General features: G+C 40.9%; 1 protein-coding gene across 2 annotated transcripts; it reads right to left on the bottom strand.

The window, feature by feature from the left end:
- Nucleotides 1–141: 141 nt before the first annotated feature.
- Nucleotides 142–12547, bottom strand: TAF5 (TATA-box binding protein associated factor 5). 2 transcript variants are annotated; one of them, XM_074907657.1, is made up of 11 exons: nt 12030–12547; nt 10606–10846; nt 9172–9487; nt 8364–8527; nt 7763–7898; nt 7128–7248; nt 6037–6166; nt 4795–4959; nt 3712–3889; nt 3394–3571; nt 142–2076 (listed from the first exon to the last, which is right to left on the bottom strand). In XM_074907657.1, exons 1-11 carry the CDS (start codon nt 12535–12537, stop codon nt 1859–1861), a joined length of 2355 nt encoding a protein of 784 aa, XP_074763758.1. In that variant the 5' UTR covers nt 12538–12547; the 3' UTR covers nt 142–1858. The 2 variants fall into 2 exon arrangements, with proteins under 2 accessions (XP_074763758.1, XP_074763759.1); XM_074907658.1 differs by lacking the exon at nt 4795–4959.
- Nucleotides 12548–12802: the final 255 nt, after the last annotated feature.

The raw sequence follows: 12802 nt of genomic DNA, 5'->3' as shown, positions 1-12802 counted from the left end.
CTTAGAACAAGTTCTACATGAAAGGGGTTTCTGAATTACTTTGTTTCTCCTAGAACACTCACAGGTACAAACGCTGCTCTTGCTTCCATTGCAGCCATGATGGGAAGAAAATACCTTCTTGTAACAGATAGACACAAACTATGTGGTTTTAGTATTTATTATAATATCAAAAGTATAAAACTGTACAAAATACAAAGGCAGAAAGTGGCAGTGTTTTCTTTAAACTGTCAAAAGTCTACATGCTTTGTTTTAGGTGACTTGTTTGATTCACCGTAATTGTACTTAAATCCAACCGGTCATCTTGAGAGCTAGGAAATTCTGTTGAAGTACCATTATGCAAAAAAAAATCTATAATAATTTAGTTTAAACGCTTTGCTTTAAAGAAAATTTCCACATGAGCTTCCTAATGAATTTTCCACTCTTTATTTTGATGTATAATGCCTGTAATATACCTTTACTCCAAGAGTTAGATTCAGAGAAGGGATGAGAGGGGAGGTAGTTCTCCGTTTACTTTACCTTAGAAATGTAAAGTCTTGATTTTATTTTCACTAGAGAGCCAGCAGATTGTTCAGGTGTCCAAGCCCTTACTAAAAATTAACAAGGAACACAAAACAGAGTTCCCTGTATACAGCTTGTAAGATATTTCAAGGAAAAAAAAAAAAAAAAAAGGACAGAAAACCCAAAATAAAGCCAAAACCACACCAAACTGGCCTGTCCTTTGGTGGTGGTATTATCTTTTCAAAGACCCAGAAAAAAATCATACTTCCCAGTGTTTTGCATGTTTTACTCTTCCTCAGAAATAAAGCACTGAGGTTTACTGGTTGTCGAGGAGGACTTACCGGGTACAGTGTTTTTGTGGGTGGAAACTCACTTCAGCAGACAAGTTGGCCTTTCAAAAGCAAACTGATAATACACTTAGTGCAGAGTAAAAGGATTAATCAGTCCTATGTTTCAATTTCTTGGCTAGTTTTTCTTTTTGACATATTAAACCTTATGCAGAAGAGGTTTTAAAAGTTCTTTTAGATCTAATACAATGTAAAAGGTTTAAGCCTGCTTTTTTAATAGTGGGTATTTAAGTTGTGCCTCAATCTTTACACCACCCCACCCCCCCACCCAAGTATGAAAGTAAAGTTCACACTGCACTTCTGGTTGCTTATAACACTTCCAGCATTGGCTACCTGTGAAAACAGAATAATAAGATCTGTGTTTCCAATACCTCAGAAGAACACAGGAGTTTGAAATCTTTTCAGGACTTAGTACTTGGATGCATAAAACCCAGACACGTAACTTCCTGAGAGTTCCGCACAAGCCTCTGCCTGCAGGACCAACTCTTTCAATGCCCTGTTTGTTGCTATGATACTCTCACCATACCTGTTGCCCAGCCCAGGCTATAGTGGATTAAACTACATTCTTCTTTTCTGAAACTGAACAGTTTTTGCTTGTGTTTGAGATTGATTAAACATTTGCTAACCATAAATTAAGTGCTTTAAAAAAAAAAAAATCATTTGAGAACACATACCAACACTGTTAACTTTCCACAAGTTTCAGCAGAGGTCAATACCATCTCTGAGAGGAGACAGTCATTTTCTTTTTTTTTTTTTTTTTTTTTTTTTTTTTATCAAAAGCACCATGAACAATTCCTTCTTTTACAGTCATGATGTCTTGTCAATCTCCAGCATTTTCAAACTGTGGATAAATATGAAATAGCGAAATTGAAAACCACTGCTTGCATTAGTTTACATAGTTCTGTTTTTCCTGCAACTAGTGGGATCCACCTGTACAAGACATTCCTCCTTGTCTCACATCCTGAGGTCACTACTGCAATGACTTGGCACAGTCAGTCCTAGTGCTTCCCCATTTACTGTGAACTGTAGGCTCCTGCAGCCAACAGCAAGTTTCTGCGTGTGAAATGGAGGTGTACAACCGGGGTTGATTTGGTCATGTATGTACCCAGTAACAAGTCCTGTGAGTTTTCAGGCAAATTTATATGTCCAGTGGCTGTAGTAAAGTCATCAGTTTCTAAATCTTCAAAAGCCTTCACAGCATCCCACAGACGCACTGTGTTATCCATTGAACCTAAAAAACAAAAGAACAACAATTTGAAGTCTTTTTTTTAAATAGAAAAATTACTGGGGAGCAAGTTAGAAATTCAAGATCAAAAAGCAGGTTTGCTCCTAACTGTAGACTTATGTCCTCATCCTGCAAGGAAACAGACTTTAACAAGCCTCTGAGATACTGAATAGACACATTAAACTTACCAGGATTTCAGCTTTCCTGTACTCTAACCTGAACGCCCTGTGGATGAGGCATAAAGTACTACTCTCTCAAAACACTTGGGTTTGGATCATATCACCTAGCACTGGAAAAGCAGGACCACCCAGTGGGCTAGATGCCAATTTCAGGAAATGTTTATGATTTTAAGTCACAAAATAATAATTTCTTTGTTTGATACAGGGAGAACAGCAGAGTTTTGTAGGCCCAGTGGCCTGTGCTTTCACCAGAGTGTTGGTAGCTAAAGTAACCACCAAGTGGGCTGGATCAAAGCTGTACTGTGTCTGTTAGCTTTCAATCCTGTGGTAGTGGCTCACCAAGGATTCTCTCTGCACTACATGTAGGAATGTGCTGCTAAGTAAATCTAGAATATTCCTAGCCTGGTTTCATAAGGAAATTACTCTGATGTGATTACAGTCTGTCCATCATTTCTCCTGTCAGTAACTTGTTGGCTAATTTCAACCAGTTGACAGAACAAGTTTCAAATTCATTAAATTGCTATACATTTTAACAAAGCAGTTCACTAAACAAGGAGAGACAAAACTTTGTGCCTTTGTGAAGGGAAAGCTGGCAAAGGAGCTCTGCTATATTAGGTACCAGAGAATCTATGTGCACAGGCAGGAAAAACAAGCAGGCTCACAAGTTCTGCTGCTCATAGACCTGATTGTTAATATTACACACACATTTCTGTATCAAAAATCTACCATGAAGAAATAAATAGTAAGGGTGTGGATAACTCATCTTCCTTTCCGTCTCTTCCTGTCCTTTTTAGTCCTGCTGCATGTCCCACTCCCATTCCAGCATCCTGCACCTCTCCAGTCAGCCACTTCTTGTCCGCTCTAGAGTTACTTTTAACCTCAGATTGCACCACCAGCACTGTACACAGATCCCAGCCTTCACTATCATCTGCCTGTATGACACTTTTCCTTCAGCTCCTGGGAGAGCAAGGGGTCATGCTTCACAGTCCGTGGAGTCCTTGGCTTGTACGAGCAGTTTTAAGTTGCTGCTTTCACTAAACAAGTGATTCTACTTAGTCTTCCTCAATTTAAGGACCCAGTTACATCATTCCTCTTCAGACTTATGGAGGACAATGGAAACTTCACTGTTTCTAGTGAATTTTACCTGATGCTAAAATCTCCCCATCTCTACTGAATCTGAGCGCGTAGATAGTGTCAGTGTGCCCTTTCAATTCGCCAACCATCAAGCCATGTCCAATATCCCACAGCAGAACTCTTCCATCTGTTGCTCCAGTAGCCAGGAATCGTCCATTCGGAGAAAATGCCAGTGAATGAATTGGTCCCTAGAACAGACATTTGAGGGGGACCAAACAAGTCAGTTAAATCTACTCATGTTCAGCCAGTCAAGCCATATTCAACACTACTTCAGAATCACATCACAGAAACTGAAATCACTTTCACTCTCTGAGTGATATGCCTTTACCTTATGTCCAGTGAATATTCTTACACAATTGCCATTCAAAACATCCCAGAGCCGTATAGTCCTGTCTGCTGAACCCGTGGCAATATAGTTGGAGTTTGGATGAAATCGGGTACACGTCACATCAGCAAGGTGGCCAGCAAATATCCGTAAAGGCTGGTAGTGATCCGTTGCCCACAGCCTGAAAAGAAAAGCTTTATTAATAAAAAGAACTCTAATGAAGTACATTATCTGTGCCTGTTAGAGAGGGTCCAGAGGAGGGTCGCAAAAATGATCAGAGGAATGGAACACCTCTCCTGTGAGGACAGGCTGAGGGAGTTGGGGATGTTCAGCTTGGAGAAGGCTCCATGGAGACCTTATTGCAGCCCTCCACTACTTGAAGGGAGCTCATTAAGATGGGGACAGACTTTTTAGCAGGGCCTGTTGTGATAGGACCAGGGGTAATAGTTTTAAACTAAAAATGGGCAGATTTAGACTAGATATAAAGAGGAAATTTTTTACAATAAGGGTGGTGAAACACTGGAACATGTTTCCCAGAGAGGTGGTAGATACCCCAGCTCTGCAACATTCAAGGTCAGGCTGGACCGGGCTCTGAGCAACATGATCCAGTTGAAGGTGTCCCTGGTCATGGCAGGGGGGTTGGATTAGATGACCTTTAAAGGTCCCTTCCAAGCCAAACCATTCCATGACTCAGTGATCTGTTGCACAGTAAGAAGTAAAAAGAAATAATTATGCAGTGGTTTCTTACTGGTCAGTTTACTAAATTAGCAGGATCTGTTTTGGAAAAGTGTACTTTTCAGAAAGGAAAAATAAAGAATATTCTGTCAAGTTGTTAAACAACTGCAAGAGAATACTTCTAGTCAGATGGTCACATAAGAGGACACCATCTCTTTAGTCATGAGATAATCTGATGTGTGTTGAGTAGAAAAATAACCCTACATTAAAACATTTGTTCAGTATGTTAACTGACATGAAATAAAATTTATTTCCAGTAATAGGGTGGGCTAGAGTATATCAGCTAATCGCTTTCAAAGTTAATCCACCATAAATTGACCCAAGCAAGTAAAATCCTATCCAGTTTCTTACCGAGCCACTCTGTCATGTCCCCCTGACACAAAGTAATAACCATAAGGAGAGAATTGTGTATCCCATACTGGATAGTTGTGTCCTTTATATCCAACCAAACACGTGAACGTTTGGAGACTCCACAATCTGACAGTGCCATCCTCAGAACACGACAACAGATAGTTCCTGTCACAGAAGAAAGTATAGCATTTTACATACCGAACTTACACACAGACTGTATAACCATTGCATAAACACTGCGAGATGTCTATGGTAAGAAAAACTGTCCACTGAACAGCATCTGTTTAGCATGTCACATATAAATCAGCATTTTGGCATGGTAAGCAACAACAACCAATTCAAGCATAATCCAGTCCTAGGCCCTTATGCAAAAAAGAGAGACAACTGAATGTTGAAGACTAATTCTGATGACATTCACAGCAATACTGAGGGGAGGGGAAAACAAACAAACAAAAACCACCCCCAGAGAGCTGGTCTTTTCTCAGGAATTCCAGCTATATGAAAAAAATCACTAGTAAACTGCTATGAAAAAAAAGAAAATCTTTTAATACAACTCTAAATAAAATTTCAGGATTCCCTAAAAGAGAACTCGTATCACATTCACATTCTCAGTTCATAATTATAGACTCTATATTCATGTTCCATACAAAGTTTGTTTCTAAGCTGTGTTTTTATGATGGTTGTTTCCTGACTAGACACATGCAAGAGCAAAACTTTAGACATCTAAACTTCCATTCTACTGTCCAGACTCTCATACAATTATGAGTTAATTAAGAGCTTTAAAACTGTTAATTCATAATTATTTTAAAGATACTATTCCATACATTTTGAAAATTAGGTCTCAGTAGAATATGAGAAACCTGAAGAAGTTCAATGATACGCTACTCTGTCTGGTTTTATGTTTTGAAAGTGAAATCAATCCTGCAGTATTTTTCCTCTCTACAATCCCATTAGTTAAAACCCAACTTAAACTACAGTTTGCAGAAAAGATGGTCTATTTTGTCATCTAAGTCCTAAACCTGAAAAAAGGTGCTGGCATCTTCAGCTCCAGTTGATTTCAGTAACAGCTGACAGTGCCCAGCACCCTGAGCATAATACACTTACGCTTGCACACAGTTTCTTACAAGCTGTATAAACAAGAATTGCTTTAACCTTACAGAAAAAGCTGCATTAAGAACATGTTTGCATTCAGTAGCATACAACTAGGACAAGCAAGCTTGTTAGCTTGTAAACTTATTTTACCTATCAGGACTGAAGCTGGTGCCATAGACAGGTCCACTGTGACCATATAAAATCTTCAACTCACTTGCTGTTTTCTCATCCATGATCCTTTCCAAGACATCATCTGATTCTTTGTCGATGAGACTGAGGTCTGCAATATTTCAAAGTTCATGTATCATCATAACTGTCAGAAGTTCAAAGATAAATGCCATGAACAGGAAAACAAATAATATTATCTCTAAAAGAGGCAAGTATAATGTCAATGTGACAAAGTATCTGGGAATTAAGTCTGAAATACACAATGGCATTTAAAATATTTTTTACCATTGTAAAAGGTGAAAATAATGCTTTACATAAATAATCACTCTTTCTTAAGTCTTCACTGAGCTAAAATAAATTAATCCTGATGTCTTATTTTTCATACATATATTGTTTTGTCTCCAAACACATCTTCTTGACAGAGATGCCAAATTTTTGCGCCTTTTCCCAGGAAGTTAATATGCCACAAACATGCTTTGCAGACATGTTTTGACAGCTGCACACTACGCACAACTTAAAATAACTTTTAGTCTGTAGGCTACTGTTTGCTGAACATCATGACCACATCTCAGTTACATATCAAGATTAAGAAACATTTGCATGGTATTCAGCTTCAACCACAACACATCGTTACATAAACAGAAGAATTAAAGAAGCCTGGTTCTTTACAGGACATTTTCCTCCACCCTTGTCAGAGTTCCCTCCTGTAATTTCCCCCAGGGTATCTCTAGTCTCTCCCCTAGATCGCCTAAACCCAACTGTCTACTACACCCAGTAGCTACCATCCAGTTAAGAAGCAAGATGGCTAGTTCCACGCTAGTTATGGCTAGCTCCAAGCTCCATGCACTGACCACCTCACAGCAGGTGTACACAACCAGATTTCTCATTCCTTTAAAGATGTTTCTAATGACTGTATATAAGATGTGATCATACATCTGTGCACATATTTTTTCTTCAAAATGAAAGCATCTGACTGCTGAAAACAATTCTCCTGCCAAAGACATCTTTGTTCACGCAAAACCCAGCTGTCACAAGTTATGCATCCTCATATTAAGTGTTATTGTCTTCATTACCTGCTGCTGTTTTCACACTACGTAGCTTTTTCGGAGTCACAGACCACACTCTGACAGTGGAGTCAGCAAAGCCTCCTACAATCATGCTAGAGTCATCTGTAATATCCACTGCAGTCAGACCCTATACATAAAAGATCCATTAGTATCATTTTTATCTCTTCACGATGCATTTCAAATAGTACAAAATCCTAAGTACTAATAAGAAAATTAAATTTGACTTATTTACAAAAATAAGAGGGAATTATTCTAGGATAGACGTAAACACACAAATTCTTGCACCATTAAAAATAAAGCTACATGGATGAAGCACAGCCAATAGTGACAAAACAGGACCATTCTTCAGTATTTTGGTGCAAAACATCTACCATATTCTGTAGAATACAGTTAGGGACTCACAGGAAAAGCAAATGAAACCATTATGGCAAAATCAGTGCAAAACCAAGGAACATGGAAATTATATAGTTTAAGGAGTTTTTAAAGAGAATTTTGAACATTCGGGAACATAAACTCTGCAATGTTTACTCCAAATACTTCAATAACCCTTGCCAATGCTTTAAGTCTTCTCTCTTTATTAAGAGTGATGTTTATAACTTTGACTCCCTTTTCCATTTTACCCAAACTCTTCTTTTACCAACCTGGTAAGCATTAAGGAACGTGTAGAAACAGATGGAGGGCAGGCACTCCGGACCAAGACGCACACGCCTTGCAGCTTCCTTCATATTCATTACTTTATCCAGCTTGTCAGAGTCTTTCAGTTCAGGCAGAGGAATTCTACAAGAAGCACACATTTTTATGAACTAAAAGCACCTTCCATAATGCTAATCTAAACAAAGAAAGTGAAACCTTTGCATGCAACCCTATACCTCAATATTCAAATATGAAACAAGAATTAGAAAAAATGGAAGACTATGTAGAAGATTAACTGATGAGAAAAAGAGCCAGTAGCTTTAGGAATTTCAGACAGGCAGTGGAACGAGATAAATAACTGAATATGACCAGAAAAGATTACTAAGTAACTGAGTAAAATTTTATCAAAGGAAATCTAGATTGACTTGAAGGGCAAAGACAGAAGGTTATATGCCAAGCTTTCCACTACCTCAATTAGAAGTCTTACGGCTAAAGCTGTGTACAGCTGGAATGGCCAAAATGCTAAAAATGTCATGTGAACAGCAATACAAATTTGACATGATAAGACTGGATTTAACTAGACTTCTCTACACATTGTTCCCTTGATACCTGTTTTGGGGAGGAGCATTAGGGTCTTGTTTTTTACTTTTTGACCCTACACTATCTTTTTTAGGTTTTTTCTTCTTTGGCTTTCCTTCCTCATTTTCTCCTTCTTCATCTTCATCATCCAAAGGCACATCAAACTCTGGTTCTTTCAATAAGCCAAAGAAAACCTGCAAACCAGTAAAACACACGTGAGACAAAACAGTAATCGCTGTTCGTACTGACAAGTAATTTATTTAATGGGAACTTTTCAACATAATAGTCCAAGCAATAGAGCTGCCCCTTTAAAACTGTGTTTAATATTACTGCATGCATTACTAGTTAGCTCGTAATAAACGTCGTACATGTTCTGCTCTTTTACCCAGCAACTGATCTTGTACTCTCTCTCAGCACTTCCTTAAAGCAGATTCCCTACAGCTTACATAATTTATCTGTAGAGCACTGTGGTACTACACTGTCAAGATCTACACAAACAGCCCTTGCAATAATAACTAGCAGTATGTAAGAATTACATCTGTTGTACAAAAGAGGGAGCCAAAGTCAGGTGTCCACTTTAAAACCACAGAGTAATTAACGGGTTAGTTTTTGTTCTGTGGGCTGAATACTCTCCCAAAGAGGTTCCACAGTTTCTTCTACCAGACAGTGACAGACCTTGATCTCTCTACTCCTGCCAACAACTATTTATACAGTTCTCTTCCTTTGTTCTGTTCATGATGTCTTTTAAGATCTCAAGTGACAACTGTCAGCCTATAACAGAGGTATTTCCTGAAAAAGTAGGGAGAATTATAAAAGTGCAACAACCTTCGTCCCCTACCTTTGCTTTATTAGCCTCTCGTTTTGCCTCCCCAGCCAAGCTTCCAACCATAGCATCTATCTGTTGTTTACTGCGAGGCATTCCATCAAAGATATCAATGTAAAGATGTTCCTGAACAATGTTCCAGATCTGATTGTTCTGCTTTTCCTGAAGATGCCTCTTCAAGAGCTGGTAAGAGTCACGGGAAATACGCAGCACAAACTTGCTTGTACGGAAATCCAGCATGGTCTCGTTACCTTTCATATGCTCTTTTTTGGTTAAGCTAGATAATACACGCAGGTCATCCTGGTAGTAGCACTCCTGATCCCCATGAAATCTATTGAAACCATTTAAGATATGATAAAAGATTTATTACAGAAACATTATTTCTTAAGTGCACACTTATTTACATTAACATGAAACAAATATGCAAGGACCTTTTGGAAGCTACTGACTACATATGGAATTATTTTTCTCCTGAAACAAATTTCACCCTGGGAAAGATACACCAGTGACTTACTGCATACAGTAAGAGCAGTCAACAGGTAAAAAAACAAAGTGAAGAGAACACACAAATGGAACCTCGCAGAATTTCATACACCCAAAGGGTTCTCACCTGAAGTAAATAGTTACACTAACATGTTTATTTACAGAAGCAAAACCTTATTTTGTGGTATCATAAAGTACATGGCATTTTTTATAAATTCATCCAGGTAGTCTTGCATAATATCTAATTCATTATGTGAATATGCACATTTCCCAGTGTATATTTCTCACTCTCCACTTGCATTATGTAATGGCTAACATATGTCTAGAATTTTCTATTTTTACTCAAAGCATACTATGAAATAGTTGTGGCAGGGAACATTTTAACTGGGAACCATTTTTGCTGATCATATTGGAAAGAGACAAAGTTATCCTTTTGGACTGAAATATTTTGTAACTGTTCTGAATCCAGAAAACAAATTAAATTTAATTTTCTGCTCAAATGATAAAGAAGTAAAACATAGTATGAGCACAGAAAATTATAGAATAGGCATAAATTAATTCCTTTAATGTCATTTGAAGATTTTGAATATACATGATACGACATTAGCAAATACTTTGGCATCTCAGAGTAATTTTCCAGTGCTAAAAAATGACCCCACAGTCTTTTCCCTAAAGAAGCAGCATCTCTTGATGGATACCTTCGCAGCAAGGAGCCCATCAGCTCACCATAAACATTGTTCAAAATCTGCCCATGGATAGTTTATAAGCACATCTTTCTAATATGGGAGACTGGAAAAGGATTTAATGTAATCCATGGCACCATTACTTCAGATGCCAAGTCTCTTCAACGCTAGAGAAGAAAAGTGTTATATATATATATATATAAACCTATGCTACTAGAGCTTACAGATTTAACCAAAATAGCAAACACAAAATAATGCAAATGCACAAATGAAAATAAATTACCTTTCAAAAAAAGACTTTGCTTCACTCTCATGTTGATTGTAGACCAATTCCAAGTACATGTGCACAAAGAGAGGATAAAACAGCTGAGACAATTCCGCTCGATGACAGTCCAGGGAACACTCAATGAAGTGTTTTAATCCACTGTAGTATTCCTCATACAGCGTCGGGTCTCCCTGTTGATTGTAGGCAGACAATACTGCACTCACATCTGGCTGATCTTCCACAACAACGCCGCCTCCAACTGCAAAAATATTAGCATATAACAAGAGAAGAGCTTGTAAGACTGCCTGAAAGAGCTGGCAAATATACAGTGGCTAGCAACTCCACTGGTAAGGTAAGTCTTGTGCTTATTCAGCACTAACTTTAAATGACAAGTGAGAGGAGGGTAGCACATCCTCTCCAATCAGTCCAGTGGCCAATTCTCCCAACACCTTCAGCCATTTTTTGCACTTTCCCCACCAACAGTTACCTATTTAACATAGTGCCTAATTCAGCTAGGATTGTAAATGTAAAGGAAGAAGCCACTAACACCACCAAAGTTATCTTTACTGCTAAGGCTAGAAACCCTCAAATGAGGAGTAGAATCTTTCTAAGCCTGTAAGATATATCCACTATAATTATTTTGGTTCTAGCAAACAAACAAATTAAGTTCATCGAGTGAACAATTCACCAAGACCATTACACAACCATTACACTTGAGAGCTCTGTTCTACATAGCAGTCATTAAATATTTTCATTGTTTTGTCTTTTATATAAAAACAATCGTACCAGGTGATAGCAGGAAACAAGCTGACTTTACACTATACATTCGCTGGAATTCCTGAATGATAGTATTCTGCAAAGCTGCTCCACAATTAAAAATACTTAAGACTCGAATTATTCAAAGGACTTCTCAAGTACCCAGCAACTCGATTCAGAAATGTATAAAGCCTCCTCTACAAGTATCCTATGGCTCTTTTCTTCAAAACGCAGCCTGTACATCAGGCCTCCATTCTCATCGCTGTGGCCACATCTTGAACCATCATCTCTAACTATAAAAGAAGCCTTCAGCCTCCTGCTATGCTGTCAGTCGACAAGGGGAAGCACCTCTCCCTTTGACAGTGCTCCTTGCAAATAGGAGGGATACTTGGTCCCTTGATCGGGGGGAGGAGGGGGCAGGAAACTCCCAGGAGATCCTGATATCTTCCTGAGTTGTAGGAGGGAATAACGCACCCAGGGGTCCCCTTAGAAGGTCGGGGTAGACTCTCGCCTCCTGCCCCAGGGAGGGCCACCCCAAGGGAGGCACGACCCGACACCGGCCCTTGTGCCCCAGCAGCACGGAAAGCCCCCAGGGCTGCAAGAGGCCCCAGTCCCCAGGGGTCTCGCCGGGAGGGGACAGCCACCCGCCCCGGGCAGTGACCCCGCAGTCCTCGAGCGGGCCCCACCTTTCCCCGGCGGCACGGCGGCAACCGCCGCCACCCCGGGGCTGGAAGACGCGACAGTGGCGACGCTGCCTCCTATCGCGATGGCGGCAGCGGCGGTGACCCGGCTGAGCAGTGCCTCGCCGCCGGCGGAGTCCGCATCGCTGCCCGGGGCTCCCAGAAGCCCGGCGCCGGCGGGGCTGAGGGCAGCGGCACCCAGGTCATCGCCGAGCAGGCGGGCTTCCCGGCGCAGGATCTCCTCAGACTCGCGGAGGTTGCTGCGCCGCAGGAACTGCAGCACGGCCACGAGCGTCTGCCGGTCCAGCGCCGCCGGGGAGGCGGCCGGGCCCGGTGCCGCAGGCTTAGGGGGCACCGCCTCCCCACCACTCCCCACTGCCTCCCCCTCCGCCGCCGCAGCCGGGGGAGCGGCGGCGGCGGCTGGAGGAGCCGCAGGGGGTTGCGGTGGCGTCCCCGCATCAGGGTCTGGCTTTATCGTCACCACCTCCGCCGGCTCCTCAGGTAGTGCCGCCATCTTGCATCGCCCTCCATTCGCCGGTAGCGGGCGGCCGCCGCCAGGCGCGGCCGCTCTTACGACAGTCAGGGTAAAGGACGGGCGCTGCTGCCGCTGTCTACCTAGGCACTCGCGGCTTCATTTTGCGACGCTGCCAGCAGCACTTTATGGCAGCGGGGGTGGCATGAGTCTGAAGGAGCGGTTCTGAGGCGGCTGCAGCGCTGTGCGTGTCCTGGCATTAAATACGTATGATTTTGGGTAGTAACCGTGCGGGTATGAGTCACAA

The sequence above is a fragment of the Athene noctua genome, chromosome 5, assembly GCF_965140245.1.
Source record: "Athene noctua chromosome 5, bAthNoc1.hap1.1, whole genome shotgun sequence".
NCBI classification, from domain to species: Eukaryota; Metazoa; Chordata; class Aves; order Strigiformes; family Strigidae; genus Athene; species Athene noctua.
This window is presented reverse-complemented; position numbering and strand designations above follow the sequence as displayed.

What these genes read in the sequence shown, in the direction of transcription:
- TAF5 (XM_074907657.1), bottom strand. Translation starts at nt 12,537, where the DNA reads ATGGCGGCACTACCTGAGGAGCCGGCGGAGGTGGTGACGATAAAGCCA. An exon ending in CGCCGTGCCGCCGGGGAAAG is followed by an intron (nt 10,847 to 12,029) that starts GTGGGGCCCGCT and finishes ATATTTTTGCAG; the next exon opens with TTGGAGGCGGCGTTGTTGTG. An exon ending in AATGCTCCTCCCCAAAACAG is followed by an intron (nt 7,899 to 8,363) that starts GTATCAAGGGAA and finishes TGCTTCTTGTAG; the next exon opens with AATTCCTCTGCCTGAACTGA.